The sequence below is a fragment of the Mesoplodon mirus genome, assembly GCF_964341445.2.
Source record: "Mesoplodon mirus genome assembly, chromosome: 14".
NCBI classification, from domain to species: Eukaryota; Metazoa; Chordata; class Mammalia; order Artiodactyla; family Ziphiidae; genus Mesoplodon; species Mesoplodon mirus.
The window spans coordinates 55876766-55892403 of NC_138990.1; the positions used below are offsets into that span (position 1 = coordinate 55876766).

Consider the following 15638-nt stretch of genomic DNA (forward strand, 5'->3'; position numbering starts at 1 on the left):
TCTAGTGGAGGACTGCAGAAGAATGAAGTTAGGAGTGAATGACAGAACAAATGTTTACTTTTAAATTACCCTTTATGTTGTTTCTCAGACTGTTTTCTTTAAGGAAAGATTCAGTAATAACAACACAAGATCAGAAATCAGAAGACCCCAGTTCTGTTCTCTGTGAAATGCAATAGGGATATAAAGTTCCAAGTCATCCTAAATTCCTTGAGCCATTTCAATTCCTTCAACTGTCTTCTCAACTGAACATTTCTGTAATAATATAACAATGGAAATTGCAGTCCATTGCAGATCTTACAGGAATGGATAGTAGGTTTTCAACAATAACAGCAGGAGGGAGTCAGGTTATGAATAGACTGGATGGGAGAGAGGAATAAAAATGTGATTGGATGCTTATATCTTGGGTCTCTTGAATTCATGAACTTATATAGAGCTGATAATGTCTGTCCTCCTCCCCTTTCAATAAACTCTAATTTATTATAGAATTTTTATGACAATTACACATATAAAGTAAAGACTATACAGACAGTGTAGTGGCTTAAAAGCATGACTCTAGCATCAGAGAGACCCAGGTTCCACTTCTGATTGTACTACTTACTAGCTGTGTGATCTCTGACAAACTATCAACATTTACTCTAAGCCAAGTTTCCTCATTGGAAAATGTAGATGATATCTACTTCAAGGAGTTGTTTTAGGAATTAAGTGAGATACACGCAAAGTGCTTGCAATAGCATATGCACATAATAAGCGGTGAATAAATGGTATCTAGTATTATCATTCTAAAATAGCTAATTTCGAGAGAGAAAAAATTGACAACTAACTGGAAATCCAAGCTCTTATCACGTAGTTTTATTCTTGAGGATAAATTTGTAGAATGGCAAGCACTTCTAAGAATCCTCGTCTAAATTAATAGATGATATTATGATCAGTTTACTGGTTAAATGCAATACTTATAGGATTCACTTAAAAATTTAATTATTGATACACACAACTGTGTATTAACAGTTAAAAATATAGACTATTCCAAACATACAGAAAAGTACAGAAAACAGTTTAACAACCATATTCACCATCTAGCTCAAAAAAAGCTCAACATTTTATAACACTTCACTTTTTTTTTTTTTAAAGAAATAAGACAGTACAGATGTAATTGATCCTCCTGGGCTCCCTTTCAGAAGCTAATTTCCTCTCCTGCTAATCCCCAGAGGAAATCACTATCCTGAATTTGAATTTTATTATTTCCAAGTATATTTTTATATCATAATTACATATGTATCAAGAAACAAGGCAATGCTTTCAAATTTTATATAAATATTGTAATGTACATAGTAACAATAAATTCTTCTGCAATTTGGTTTTTATATTCAAAGTTGTTTTAATGATTTATCCAATTTGATGCATAGTTCCTTACAGTTCATTTATTTTAAACTCTGTATAAATATATCTTTTTTTAGGTAAATTTTTTACTCTGAGATAATTTAGATTTCACATGTAGTTGTAAGAAATAATACGGAAAGATTCTGTCTGTCTGCACACTACCCAGTTTTCCCCAGTGGTAACCTCTTACAATAGTACAATATAGTGCAATATCACAACCTGGCCATTGACATTGATGTAGTAAAGTATAAAATATTTCCATCACCACAAGGATGGCTCTTGTTGCCACCCTTTTATAGCCACACCTTCTTCCTTCCCATCATAGCCTCTTTAGCCCCCAGCAACCACTGATCTATTCTGCATCTCAATAGTTTTTTCATTTCAAGAAAGTCATATAAAAGGAAGTACACAGTATGCAACCTTTTGGAATTGCTGGATCATACAGTAATTCTTTAACTTTTTGAAGAACTGTTTTCCATAGCAATTGTACCGTTTTATTTACATTCCCACCAGCAAAGTTTGAAGGTTCTAATTTCTCCACATCCTCTCCAAAACTTGGTATTTTCCTTTCATTTTAAAAATTTAATTCTAGCCATCTTAGTGAGTGTGAAGTGGTATTTCATAATGGTTTTGATTTGCATTTTACTTATGACTAATGATGCTAAACATCTTTTCATGTGCTTGTTGGCCATTTTTATATATTCTTTGGAGAAATTCCTATTCAAATCCTTTGACCATTTAAAAACTGAGTTGTTTGTCTTTTTTGTAAGAGTTCTTTATATACACTGAATATATCAGATATTATCAGACATATGATTTGCAAATATCTTCTCCCATCCTGTGTGCTGTCCTTTCACTTTTGATGGTACTCTTTGAAGCACAAAAGTTTTATATTTTAAGTCTAAATTATGTATTTTTTTTCTTTTCTCACTCATGCTTTTGGTGTAATATTTAAGAATCCTTTGCAAAGTCAAGGTCATGAAGACTTAGCCATGCTTTCTCCTAAGAGTTTGGTAATTTTAGTTCTTATATTAAGTCTCTGATCCATTTTGAACTTATGTTTATATATGGTATGAGGTAAGGAGTTCAATTTCATTCTTTTGTGCTTCTCGTAACTTTTTTTGTGTATGAACAGAAGTTTAAAAATTTTAATCTCTTCTTTTATGGTTTGTACTTTCTATGTGTTCTTTAAGAAACCCTTCCTACTTCAAAGTGATAAATATGTTCTCCTGTATTTTCTTCCGAACTTCTAAAGTTTTGCTTTTCATTTTTAGATTTTATTTAAACTACTGAGAGTTTTTCCTGTATGATGTGAGCTAAGGAAGGAATATTTTCTTTCCACATGGAAAACCAGTTTTGACCCAGCATCATTTATTAATTAGTTTGTTATTTCTCTACTGATTAAAATGTAATCTGTCACATATCGTGTGTATGTGTATTTTTTTTCAGGGTGCTCTATTCTGTTCCACTAATTGTCTGTATCTACAACTAATCCTGCGGCTTTGTAATAAATCGTATTTACTGTGGCTTTGTAATAAATCTTAAAATCTGATAGGACAAGTCCCGTCAACTTGTTCTTCCTCAAAATTGTTATTTTTGTCCCTTCATTCTTCCACATGAATTTTACGATCAGCTTGCTGATTTATAGATTATTCGGGGACAACTGCATCAATACAATATTGAGTCTTTCCATGAACATGGTATTTCCATTTATTCAGATTTTCCTTATGAATATCATTATTTTATGATTTTCTTAACAAAAGTCTTGCATATATATGTTTATTGGGTTTATTTCTGAATACCTTACAGTTTTGTTTCTAGAGAGAATGGAGCCTTTTTCCTTTAATATTATACATTCACTTGGTTGGAACCGAGTATAGTAATGCTAGCAATTTTTATGTTGGTCTTTTATCTAGCAACTATACTAAACTTGCTTAATAGTTACAACACTATATACATTTTCTTGGATTTGCTGTGTAGACAATTATGTTGACTACAAACAGGACAATTTTGTCTTTTCTCTTCTTTTTCTGTCTTTTGGCTAGTATCTCTATTAGAGTGTTGAAAAGAAGTAGTGAGTGGCATTCTCCTACAGCGTAGTCATTAAATATATCTTTTATAGGTTTTTGATAGATATCCTTTATTAGATTAAGAAAGGTCCCTTCTATTCCTACTTGGCTCAACATTTTAAAGAAATTCCTGAATGAATGTTTTTCTATGCTTTTTCTTATTTGTTGAGATTTTAATGTTAATGTGAAATATAACATTAACTTTTTAAAAATTTCAAACCACTTAAGAGTAAACTTCCTAAGATATATCATACTGGCTACAGTTTTTATTTAGATTATAAACTGATTAATTTTCTTTGCCAGTTGTGTCAGTATGTGAGAGTGGTTCATATTTTTTTCTTGTATTACTCTTATCCAGTTTTGATAATATATGTATTGATATATAATCCTAAAAAATTGAGTTGCCCTTTGTGTCCCTATTTTTTATCTTCCTTATGAATCTATTTTGTGGTTTTCTTAACAAAAATCTTGCATATGTTTATTGGGTTTACTTCTGAATACCTTATGGTGCTATTTCTAAACTGAATGGAGCAGGGGACAGTTTTCAAGAGTAAGATTACCTGTTTCTTGAAGACTGGTAAAACTCCTAATACTTAGTGTATGCCTCATGTCATTTGTTGAAACATAGATTTGATTATTCAACTTTTAATGGTTTTTAAGTTAATTAGGATATCTATTTCTTGTCAATTTTCCTATTTTATATTTTTTAAAAAGTTAACCACTCCATCCCAGTTCTCAAAAATTTTCAAATGGATCTCAGCATTCCTGAATGATTAAAAAAGTTGCAATCTGTAGTTATAACTTTTTCTTCCTAATATTTATGCTTTTCCTTTTTTCTGCCTTGATCAACATTATCAGAGGTTTTGTTCTATCTGTTGTGTGCTTTCTAGTTCATTAATCCTGTTCTTCTATTACTTCCTTTATGTTGTTTCTATTATTACCATCTCTCAAATTTAACTTATCTTTCCTGTTTCTTGGACTGAAACCTTTACTCATTTATTTTTAGTTATATCTACTTTTTAAAATATATGTCTAAAACTGTAAGTTTTTCTTTATGCATTGCTTTAGTTGCATCTTACAGGGTTTTGCATATAGTACTTTCACTTTTGCTCAATTTCAAGTATTTTGTAATTTTCATCGTCACTGCCTCTTTAATCCATGAGATGTTTAGAAATTCATTTTTAAGATTTCCTAGTATTTTAAAAACTTTTTATTGTGATTTCTAATTTAATTTCATATAGTCAGAAAAGATGGTTTGTATGCTATTATGTAATATTTGAGACTTCCTTTTTTATCTATTACTATAACCAATTTTTGTAAATATAACTGGTATCTTGAAATGAATCTAGAATCATCCATATATACATAATCAAACCTGTTCATTTTCTTATTTTAACTTCTATAGCCTTAATCTTTTTCCTGTTTGTGATAGAGATGTGCTACAATTTCCTATCATAATAGTAAATTTTTTTCCATTTCTCATAATTCTGTCAGTTTCTATTTCTTATATTTTGAGGGTTTATAATCAGGTACACATACATTCATGATTGTTATATCTTCATGACATTGTCCCTTTTCCTATTTAGGTAGTGTCCCTCTCTACTCTAATGTCCTCCCCACCAAGCTTACTTTTCCTAATTATATCAATTGATATTTATATACTAGCTTCCTTTTATTTGTTTTCAAATGTTGACTTTTCAATCCCTTTATTTTTATTTATTTATTATTTTGCGGTACGCGGGCCTCTCACTGTTGTGGCCTCTCCTGTTGTGGAGCACAGGCTCCAGACATGCAGGCTCAGCGGCCACGGCTCACGGGCCTAGCCACTCTGCGGCATGTGGGATCTTCCTGGACCAGGGCATAAACCCGTATCCTCTGCATTGGCAGGCGGACTCTCAACCACTGCACCACCAGGGAAGCCCAATTCCTTTATTTTAAATATTTCTGTGGTTCTGTTTTGGGTGTGTCTCTACAAGCTGCAAAAAATGGACTTTTAAAAATAAAAAATAAGTACTTTTTTTAAATAGGCGAGTTTCATCAGTTTACATATACTGAGTTACTAACATAGTAGTATAATGTAGCTGGATTTATTTGTATCATATTACAGTCAGCCCTTTGTATCTGTGGGTTCCACATCTGCTGATACAGAAGGCCAACTGTACTATGTCATTTTAAATGAGGTTACTTGAGCATCCACAGATTTTGATGTTGGAGAGGGGATTTCTGGAACCAATCCCCCATGGATACCAAGGGATGACTGTAGTTTGTTTTCATTATCACTGTTTTTCTTTACTTCATTATTCTTTCCTATTATCAATGGAAAAGATTAAAAAGTGTTCCTATAGTTCTTGTACACTGTAAGATATAGGTAGTATTTCTATTCTTTTGGTGATTTTCCTCAATGTTTTAAAATCAAATATAGTTTGTTATTATCTATAAATTTTTCTAAATTTTAAAGAGAGTTTACAGTTGCTTAGTTTTTCTTATCTTCTGAATACAAGCCCATTTTATGTGCTGAGAAGTTTAGTTTACCTTCCCTTTTAAATTAAAAAAAACAGTTTGGTTTTTAAAATATTCAGTAGCTGGGGCTTCCCTGGGAGCACAGCAGTTAAGAATCCGCCTGCCAATGCAGGAGACATGGGTTAGAGCCCTGGTCTGGGAATATCCCACATGCCATGGAGCAACTAAGCCTGTGCACCACAACTACTGAGCCTGCACTCTAGAGCCCGCAAGCTGCAACTACTGAGCCCGTGCGCCACAACTACTGAAGCCCATGCACCTAGAGCCCATGCTCTGCAACAAGAGAAGCCAACACAATGAGAAGAAGCCCGTGCACCGCAACGAAGAGTAGCTCCCGTTCTCCGCAACTAGAGGAAAGCCTGCGCGCAGCAACGAAGACCCAACGCAGCCAAAGATAAATAAATAAGATAAATAAATTTATTTTAAAAATATTCAGGGCTTCCCTGGTGGCGCAGTGGTTGAGAGTCCGCCTGTCGATGCAGGGGACACGGGTTCGTGCCCCGGTCTGGGAAGATCCCACATGCCGCAGAGCGGCTGGGCCCGTGAGCCATGGCCACTGAGCCTGCGCGTCCGGAGCCTGTGCTCCGCAACGGGAGAGGCCACAACAATGAGAGGCCCACGTACCACAAAAAAAAAAAAAAAAAAATCAGTAGCTTATAAAATTTACTACTACATTTCTCAGCATTAGTTCTTGTATTCCTCAACTTTCCTCTGAGTACAACTTGCCCTCTTGCTGAAGAACATCCTTGTTTTTGAGTCTAGTTATGTATATTCCTTTTTATACTTTATGACTTCTGTATGTTTGAAGCAACACTGAGGCGCTGTAGTGAAGCTTAAACTTAGCATATTATTTTGCCTGAAAGTCTTAAATTTTTTGTTTTACAAACTCGACCCTGAGTTATAATAAAAGATATAGTTGATTTTGGAATGAGAACAAAGCAAGAGCTAGAAATTTCAGAATGCTAACTCAATATTTTAGCACTTGAAATATCAAGGAGAAGGTTACCATTTTTCTACCCCTATGATATCTGAATCATCTAGGTCCTGGACTTGATTTTCCTATTCACTTCATCCCTCCTATTCTAAATAATTATGCACAGTTACCATATATTGAGTAGCTGTATGAAGCTGGTTAGCTAAATATTTCAGGAAAGTTATTTTATTTAAGTTTCAAAAAATCCTGGTCCTATTATTATCTTTCTTTTACAAATATAGATAGAGAGGTTTAGAGATATGAAGTAAATTGCCCACGGACACATACAACTACTAAGTAGCAGATTTTAGACTGGAACACAAGTAGTTTGACCTCAGGTCCAAGTTCTGTGGCCTCTTCATTGATAAGATAGCCAATTAAGTGTCAGCTGTGGGATCTGTTTTTTATAATGATGAGAATGATGAGAAACTACTTTTTCTAAGTTTCGTGAGATAATGGAAACAAATGTTGACAATGACCCTTTGAGGAAGAGGCAATATAGTTGAGTAGTCAGCAGTTAATGTCTATGTTAGCTGGAAACAAGAATTCAGATTCCAATTTTAATTCAAATGTCCGGCCTTCTAGATGCAGATTTTTTTGGTGTATAATTACTTACCTCTGCTAAGTCTTCAAAGCAACTTCCTACTAATGGATGGGGACTGCCTTCATCTGTCATTTCTACAGTATCTTCTATATGGCCCAGTAACTTTACACTAAGTTCATGTATATCCACTATACGACTAAATATATTTTCTACATCCTGTTGGGATGAAAAACACATTAATTCAGTTAGGTGGTATAATAAAACAAATTTTGAGCCAATAAGTCATTTTATAATCATGAAATTTAACATGGCAGATACAGTGAGAAATTTTAACAACTTACAAATATAAGTAAAAGACAAAGAATTCCTTTGGAAATGAAGTACAGTTTGCAAAACACATTTCTCTAGGTCACTGGTTCTCAAACTTTTTGTTCTCAGGACTCCTTCACACTCGTAAAAATTATTGAAAACTCCAAAGGGCTTTTGCTTACTATATTAGAAATTATTTACTATCAACATTTACTATATTAGAAATTAAAACCAAGAAAATTATAAAACATTTAATTCATTTAAAAATAACAATAAAGAGTTCTTTTATGAAAAGTAACTATATTTTTCTAGAACAACCAAAAATCTTAGTGAGGAGAATGGCACTGTTTTACATTTTTGCAAATCTCTTAACACCTAGTTTAATAGAAGATAGCTGGCTTTTCATGTATATTTCTGCATTCAATCTGTTGTGACACGTTGCTTTGGTTAAAGCATATGAAGAAAATCTAGCTTTACAAAGACACGTAGTTGGAAAAGGGAGGAGTCTATTCAAATAATTGTGGATACTCTTTTCTTTTTCTGCATAGTTTCTTCACTGAGATATGTCACGTACCATAAAATCCACCCTTTTAAAGTGTACTTTCACATATTCACAGCCTGTTCAATCATCACTACCATCAAATTCTAGAACATCTTCATCACCTCAAAAAGAAAGGCTGCATCCAGTAGTAGCCCTCTCCATTCTTCCCCGACACACCCATTCCCAGTCTCTGGCAACTACTAATCCACTTTCTATCTCTATGGATTTGCCTACTCTGGAAATTTCATATACATGGAGTGAATATCTTTTTATGATATTATACAAGTCAATAAATGGTAGTTTCTTAAAGGTTAGATGCAACGTAGAATCTGAAACTATATAAATTTTGTACATTAAAATCCACTGGTCTATTTTGAACTTTGAATGGATGTTTTACCCAACTGTGATTTTGTAGTGGAATTGATAAGTTGTATGGCTAGCTTATGGTTAATATTATATGAAATTACCAAATTCTTTTCCTAAATATTTATACCAGATTACATTCTCACAAGCAATGTGGGAATTTTACATTCCCAAAAGCAGTTGCTCCACATTCTTTTCAACATTCAGTATTGTCAGTCTTTTTAATTTTAGCTTTTCTAATGAGTGTGTAGTAGTGTCTCATTATGGTCTTAATTTGCATTTGCCTTATGACTATTAATGTTGAGCATCTTTTGATGTGCTTTTTGGTCATTGGTATACCTTCTTTTATAAAGTGTTCAAATTTTTTGCCCACCTAAAATATCAGGCTGTTTTTCTTATTATTGAGAACTGCAAAAGTTCTTTATATATTCTGAATACAAACTCTTTGTTAGATATATGTAATTCAAACAGGTTCCTACAATCTGTGGCTTACATTTTTATTTTTCTGACAATGCTTTTCAAAGAGCAAAAGTTTTTTTCATTTTAATGAAGTCTAATTCATTAATTTTTAATTTTATGGTTCTTGATTTTTGTGTCCTAAGAAATCTTGCCTTCTGTTTTTAAACAACCTTCTGTTTTTAAACAACTTTATTAAAATATAATTTACATACCATGCAATTCATCCTAAAGTGAACAATTCAATGGTTTTTTACTATATTTACAGACTTGTGCAACTCAAAATCTACTCCTTTATTTTTTAATGTCTGCTCATTGCCATAACAGTGAGTGAATACCAGTCTCAGCCTCTGTTGTGAGCACCACTTCTCCATCAGTCACCTGTGACTATGTAGCTACAGTTCTAGAAATTACTAGAATGCAACTCCCTTAGACAATCTCAACTGTTCTCATTTAGCATTTCTCCAGGACCCAATCAGGTTGGTTTAATTACTAGGAAGTAATTAATAGGAAGTCCCTTCTCTAATTTTCAGTTACTGGCACCTTCCTTTGTGTTCCCCAAAATACTGTTGTCATACTTCTGTTTATGGTAATTACCACATTGTATTGCAATTTAATTTAAAGTTTACATTTCTGTCTTGACTGGACTAAACTTGACAGAAGAAACAGTTTTTTATTCATCTTTGAATCCCCATTGCCAAGTATGGCATCAAAAATATAGGCAGCCCTGATGAAGCGTTGGTTCAATGATGCAAATGAGCCAAATTAAACATAGAAGTCTTCCACCTAAACAAGAGGTTTTATTCTTTGGAGTACATGGAAGAGTCTGTGAATTCATTTGTACTTACACAATCAGTCTAGTTTAGATTTTGTCTTTTAATTTCTGATGTTTAATTTATCAAAACTGTTGTAGCAACTTTATTTTTATTTTTATTTTTATTTTTTTTTCTTTTTGCGGTATGCGGGCCTCTCACTGTTGTGGCCTCTCCCGTCGCGGAGCACAGGCTCCGGATGCGCAGGCCCAGCGGCCATGGCTCACGGGCCCAGCCGCTCCGCGGCATATGGGATCCTCCCAGACCGGGGCACGAACCCGTATCCCCTGCATCGGCAGGCGGACTCTCAACCACTGCGCCACCAGGGAGGCCCGTAGCAACTTTATTTTTGATCATACTCATGATGAATTAAATCCCACTACTTTTAAAAAATGGACCAATCAGCAATCATGAGCTATACAAATTCAAATTTGAGTGGTCATGTAAAATTAACAACACATGCAATGATATACATTTATTCAATGATACTTACATTAGCTGAAAACAATTTTGAATTGGAGACAAAGGGCTCTCTAAAAACTTTTATAATTAAATTAAGTTCCCTTATGTATTGTCGAATTTCTGCCATAAATGCTTTTACCAAATCATAATAAGTTTGCTCTCCTGAGGTGGAAGGCTCTTCATCAGTTAAAGATAATATATTTATATCTTCTACATCTTGATGAAACATATCCATCAATACCTACAGTCAGATAGAAAAAAAGTATAATAAAATATCAATCTGTAGTCCAACTTGAAGTTAAGCACCCTAAGCTATTATTTGAATACAGTTCTTAAATGATAATAAGCAGAAACACAATTACCTCTTCTCGGATATAATGCCATTTCCCCCTCCACAGCTTCTCTAAGACAAAATTCTACATCAGGTATCACAAACTGCCTCTTCCAAGTTCTCTGTCAATACAAGTATCTGTCTGTCTGTCTGTCTCTCTTGTTAACCGTGTATTACTTCTAATTTGTTTCCAAACCTTGTCTTGGATTTCTCTCTTAGTTTCCTCTGTTTCTTAACCTTGACATCACCACTTCATTCCAGGGCCTCACATAATTCATATTTGAATAATTCCTACATTTGTTGGTGATTGATCAAAATAAGTCCTGTTTTTTTCCAAGAAGTCTACTATTACTACTCTTGCTAAACCTTAACTTTTCCCTCCTGTGAACTTTGACATCATTATCCCTATAACACAATAAAATATTTTATCTTGTATTACTTTCTGCTTGTTTCACAAATATAAGTACCCTTTCATCAAATCTACAGTCTCGTTCTATATTCCTCTTGCATCTCTTCTCTGTGTGAGTACGTACTACATACTCAGAAATATTTTATCAATTCATTTAAAAGTATCAAATATTTTATATTCATTGAAAAATAACTATTTTAAAATCAAATACTCATGCATTAAAAAATAAAAACATTTGAAATCCTTCAGATGAGGTGATTTTCACATTCTGAAAGAACAAATATACTAAAATATATTTAAGTGGATTCAGCAATCAGAAAGAATATTCCGAATCAATAATAGTTGGAAAAAAGGGAGTGAGACGTTTCATCAGAAAATATTTTCTTTTCTGAAAACTCATTTTTATCAAATAATTACTGAGGCAGTACAGTGCAATGACTTAAGACTCAGATCTGGAGTTCACGTCTAGGCTTTGAAACTTCTCAGAAAATTCTAGACCAATTTCTTTATCTCTCTGAACTTCAGTTTCCCTTTTATAAAATGTAGATAAGAGCATCTACCTTAGAGGGATATCATAAGGACCAAATGAGATAAGTTGCATATATGCTTAACTTTCAATAAATGTTTGCCCTTAACATAATCATAGTAAAACCATACAAGTAGTATCTAAAGAAAGCTAGGCAATGAAATTAAACTCTCAAGAGTTTAGTATTGGGTTGGCCAAAAAGTTCCTTCGTTTTAAAGTAAAAATAAAAGATACATATTTCATTTTCACCGAGAAATTTATTGAACAATGTATTCACCCATTTTGTTCCATTACCTTCTGCCATTTTTCAGGCAACTACATAATTCCACCTTCTCAAAACTTTTTAGCTTTTTGAGCAGAGAACTGTTCCAGATGCCTTTTACAGTCATCCAGGGAATTGAGATTTTTTCCATTAAGAGAATTTTGTAAAGACCGAAATAAATGGAAATCCGAAGGTGCAATGTCTGGTGAATACGGCGGATGAATCAGAACTTCCCAGCCAAGCTGTAACAGTTTTTGCCTGGTCATCAAAGAAACATGCAGTCTTGCGGTATTCTGATGGAAGATTATGCATTTTCTGTTGACTAATTCTGGATGCTTTTCGTCGAGTGCTGCTTTCAGTTGGTCTAGTTGGGAGCAGTACTTATTGGAATTAATCGTTTGGTATTCCGGAAGGAGCTCATAATAGAGGACTCCCTTCCAATCCCACCATATACACAACATCACCTTTTTTGGATGAAGACCGGCCTTTGGTGTGGTTGGTGGTGGTTCATTTCACTTGCCCCACGATCTCTTCCATTCCACATTGTTGTATAGTATCCACTTTTCATCGCCCGTCACAATATGTTTTAAAAATGGAATGTTTTAATTACGTTTCAGCAGAGAATTGCAGGCCGAAATATGGTCAAGAAGGATTTTTTTCACTTAACTTATGTGGAACCCAAACATCAAAGCGATTAACATAACCAAGCTGGTGCAAATGATTTTCAATGCTTGATTTGGATATTTTGAGTATGTCGGCTATCTCCCGCGTGGTATAACGTTGACTGTTCTCATTTAATGTCTCCATATGATCGCTATCAACTTCAAATGGTCTACCTGACCGTGGAGAATCATCCAGAGAGAAATCTCTAGCTCGAAATTTCCCAAACCACTTTTGACATGTTCAATCAGTCACAGAACCTTCTCCATACACTGCACAAATCTTTTTTTGTGTTTCAGTTGCATTTTTACCTTTCTTGAAATAATACAGAATAATATGCCAAAAATGTTGTTTTTCTTACATCTTCAATATTAAAATGGCTACACAAAAATCCACCAATTTTGATAAGTTTTTTTTAAATGCACACTGAAATGACAGCTGTCACAATACAATCTAACAAGAGTTTCGAATGAAGTTAAAGACAACTAAGCTCTACTAGAGCCATCTTACAAATGAACCTTTTGGCCAACCCAGTATTTTTACATTTTTGAATATTCTTTTCAAGTAAATCCATAATCTTCTAAATCTTCCAATCCAAATAAAAATTTAAGAAATTCACTAATAAGAGATTATTGTTATTAACCTTACATGCAGCAACACATAAAAGAAAAGCTACATGACATACTTAAACACATTTTAATACTATATATATAATACTTTATTTACATAAAGTGATATCTGGAGTTCTTGCCATTAGATTACTAAAAGTATGCCCTAACAAACAATATATAATTTTATTCTGTCTGAGTAGTATGTTAGCACCCAGTACTTCATGAATAAAAATTTAAGAACAAAACATATAGATCAGTATCCTACCTTATCAGCACACATTGCCACTTTAATATCTTGTTTTGTAATTTCATAATGCCGTATATTTCGCACATAATTCCCCACCAGCTTTAAAATGTCTGCAGAAATGTATTCTAATACTGCTACTATGTAAACAGAAACCTGGTGGTCAATTTTATAACCTAGGACCTCCTGAAAAATTAAAAGAAAAGCATGTTTAAAATTACTTACTATAAATTTGACACACTGATTTTTTAAAAAGTGTATACAGTTTAGCTTAACTTTTACTGAGGCCTGTGATTATTAATAGCATTTAATTTTAAGTAGTTCACCTATGAATAACATACATATTGCTATTTGAAAATGTAAACTAAGAAAAGGTAAGGCAAAATTACCTATGATCATGTAAAATACTTAAGAAGTACAGATAAGTAAATAGCTAATCCCTAAACTAGGAAGGGAAGCCCAAGTTTGGGGGAGGGGAAAAATGCTCATTGTTACCTAATTCAGAATACCTGGAATTAACAATGACAAATGAGGGTTTTTTCCTTTATGCTGAACAAGAGTTAATATATTATTGGTATCTGGGAATATCTACTATCCTTATACCTCTATCCTTCTTTCCAAAGGAACCTGGGCTTCCTAAAAACCCTAGTGGTACATTCATTCCTGGTATCTGGGCTGTTTCTATGGAAAAAAATTCATGCTATGTCTTGCTGAACAACAGTGGTTATTAAGGGCACATTAAATAGTCCTATTATTAGACTTCAAAGAGAGTATGGGCTTTTGTGGGGCCGACCAATTCCTATAGGAAAATAAATTCTATTTTCTAAACAATCCAATTAAGAAAAAAAACTTCAAAATAATAAGTTTACTTATATATTTTATAACAACTTTAAATGGAGTATAATCTATAAAAATATTGAATCACTACGTTGTTCACCTAAAACTAATATAACATTGTAGATCAACTATACTTAAAAAAAAAAAGTTTACTTATAAGTTGGGAACAGGTTGCATTTACCTTTAAGAATATGTAAAAACTATTGTTTATAGTGATATGGATATATTAATAAATTGAAATGATACCCACAATTAAACCCTAAAATGCAACATTTAGAATCATTAATACAGCATGCGCATACCTCAATTTGTTAATTCTCTTAGAATATAATTCAATGTATGGCTATAAAAATCATGAAAAGAGAATTATAAAGAAGTGCAATGACTAACAGCTTAGTAATTTTCTATAACTTGAACTTACTTCCTCAGACCAGTTAGTAAGATATAGGTAGATATTCCTATTCAAACAACAAAGGACAAAACGTAACCTTTTGATAGTCTTAATCACCCAAGTGTTCAGCCTTAAATCTTGTACAAGAGCAAACAAACTTGGATTTCCTAATGCTATTCACTTAGAGTCCTGTGAACTAAAAGTTGCTTAATCACTTTCTGCCTCAGTTATCTCATCTACAAAGTGGGGGTGATAATAATTAACTCTGTTGAATAATAAAACCTAGAGATAATGTATGCAAGCGTTAGCATTTTACTTGTACTATAGTACACATAAAATTATTGATATCAGAGAAGTATTATTAAGGTTTTAATTATTATCATACCTATATTTTTGATGTGAGAGTTAATCAATAGTTTGTCTATTGTATTAAATAAAAAAGAAATCACATTATTAGAGTTTCCAGCAGTTATTTTTTCTATTAGTTCTGGAGAGACTCAACTGACTGACTGACTAATATAAATGACAAATAGGACTAAATAGTATAGGTGATCTTTATGGAATTTTTGTTCAGAGATTACACATAGCCCTATGGCAGTCTCACAGAGGTCCCTACACATCTAACTATGTGAAGGATTTATAGGGACACTTAGGTCTAGCCAACAAAAAAAGGAGTTTTACAAGTTCTCTTTGAGGTTCTATTAACATCTGAGATGAACAAAATCCACAATTATAACTTTTCTTAGTGCTTTCAATTTGCTTGATTATTACTGTTGGTATGAAATTACTTTAAGTTATGTTGTCCAACTTATAGTTTCCTATTATATCATCCCTCCCCATGACATAAATTCCTGGAAAAATTAAAACAAGAGAATGTCACTCTTCAATTGACTCTATTATCCATAAAACATACTCTTTGTGTTTGAAAATCATGGGTTTTA

At 33.1% G+C, this 15638-nt stretch overlaps 1 protein-coding gene across 2 annotated transcripts in view; it reads right to left on the bottom strand.

Moving 5' to 3' along the window:
* SOS1 (SOS Ras/Rac guanine nucleotide exchange factor 1) overlaps window positions 1-15638 on the bottom strand; it is a 140632-nt gene that overhangs the window by 57100 nt on the left and 67894 nt on the right. For both annotated transcript variants that reach the window (XM_082642697.1, XM_082642696.1), the window contains exons 4-6: window positions 13491-13655; window positions 10458-10667; window positions 7556-7699 (exon numbers count right to left, since the gene is read on the bottom strand). In XM_082642697.1, the coding sequence (XP_082498823.1) occupies window positions 7556-7699; window positions 10458-10667; window positions 13491-13655 (519 nt within the window). The remainder of the gene's footprint in view (window positions 1-7555; window positions 7700-10457; window positions 10668-13490; window positions 13656-15638) is intronic.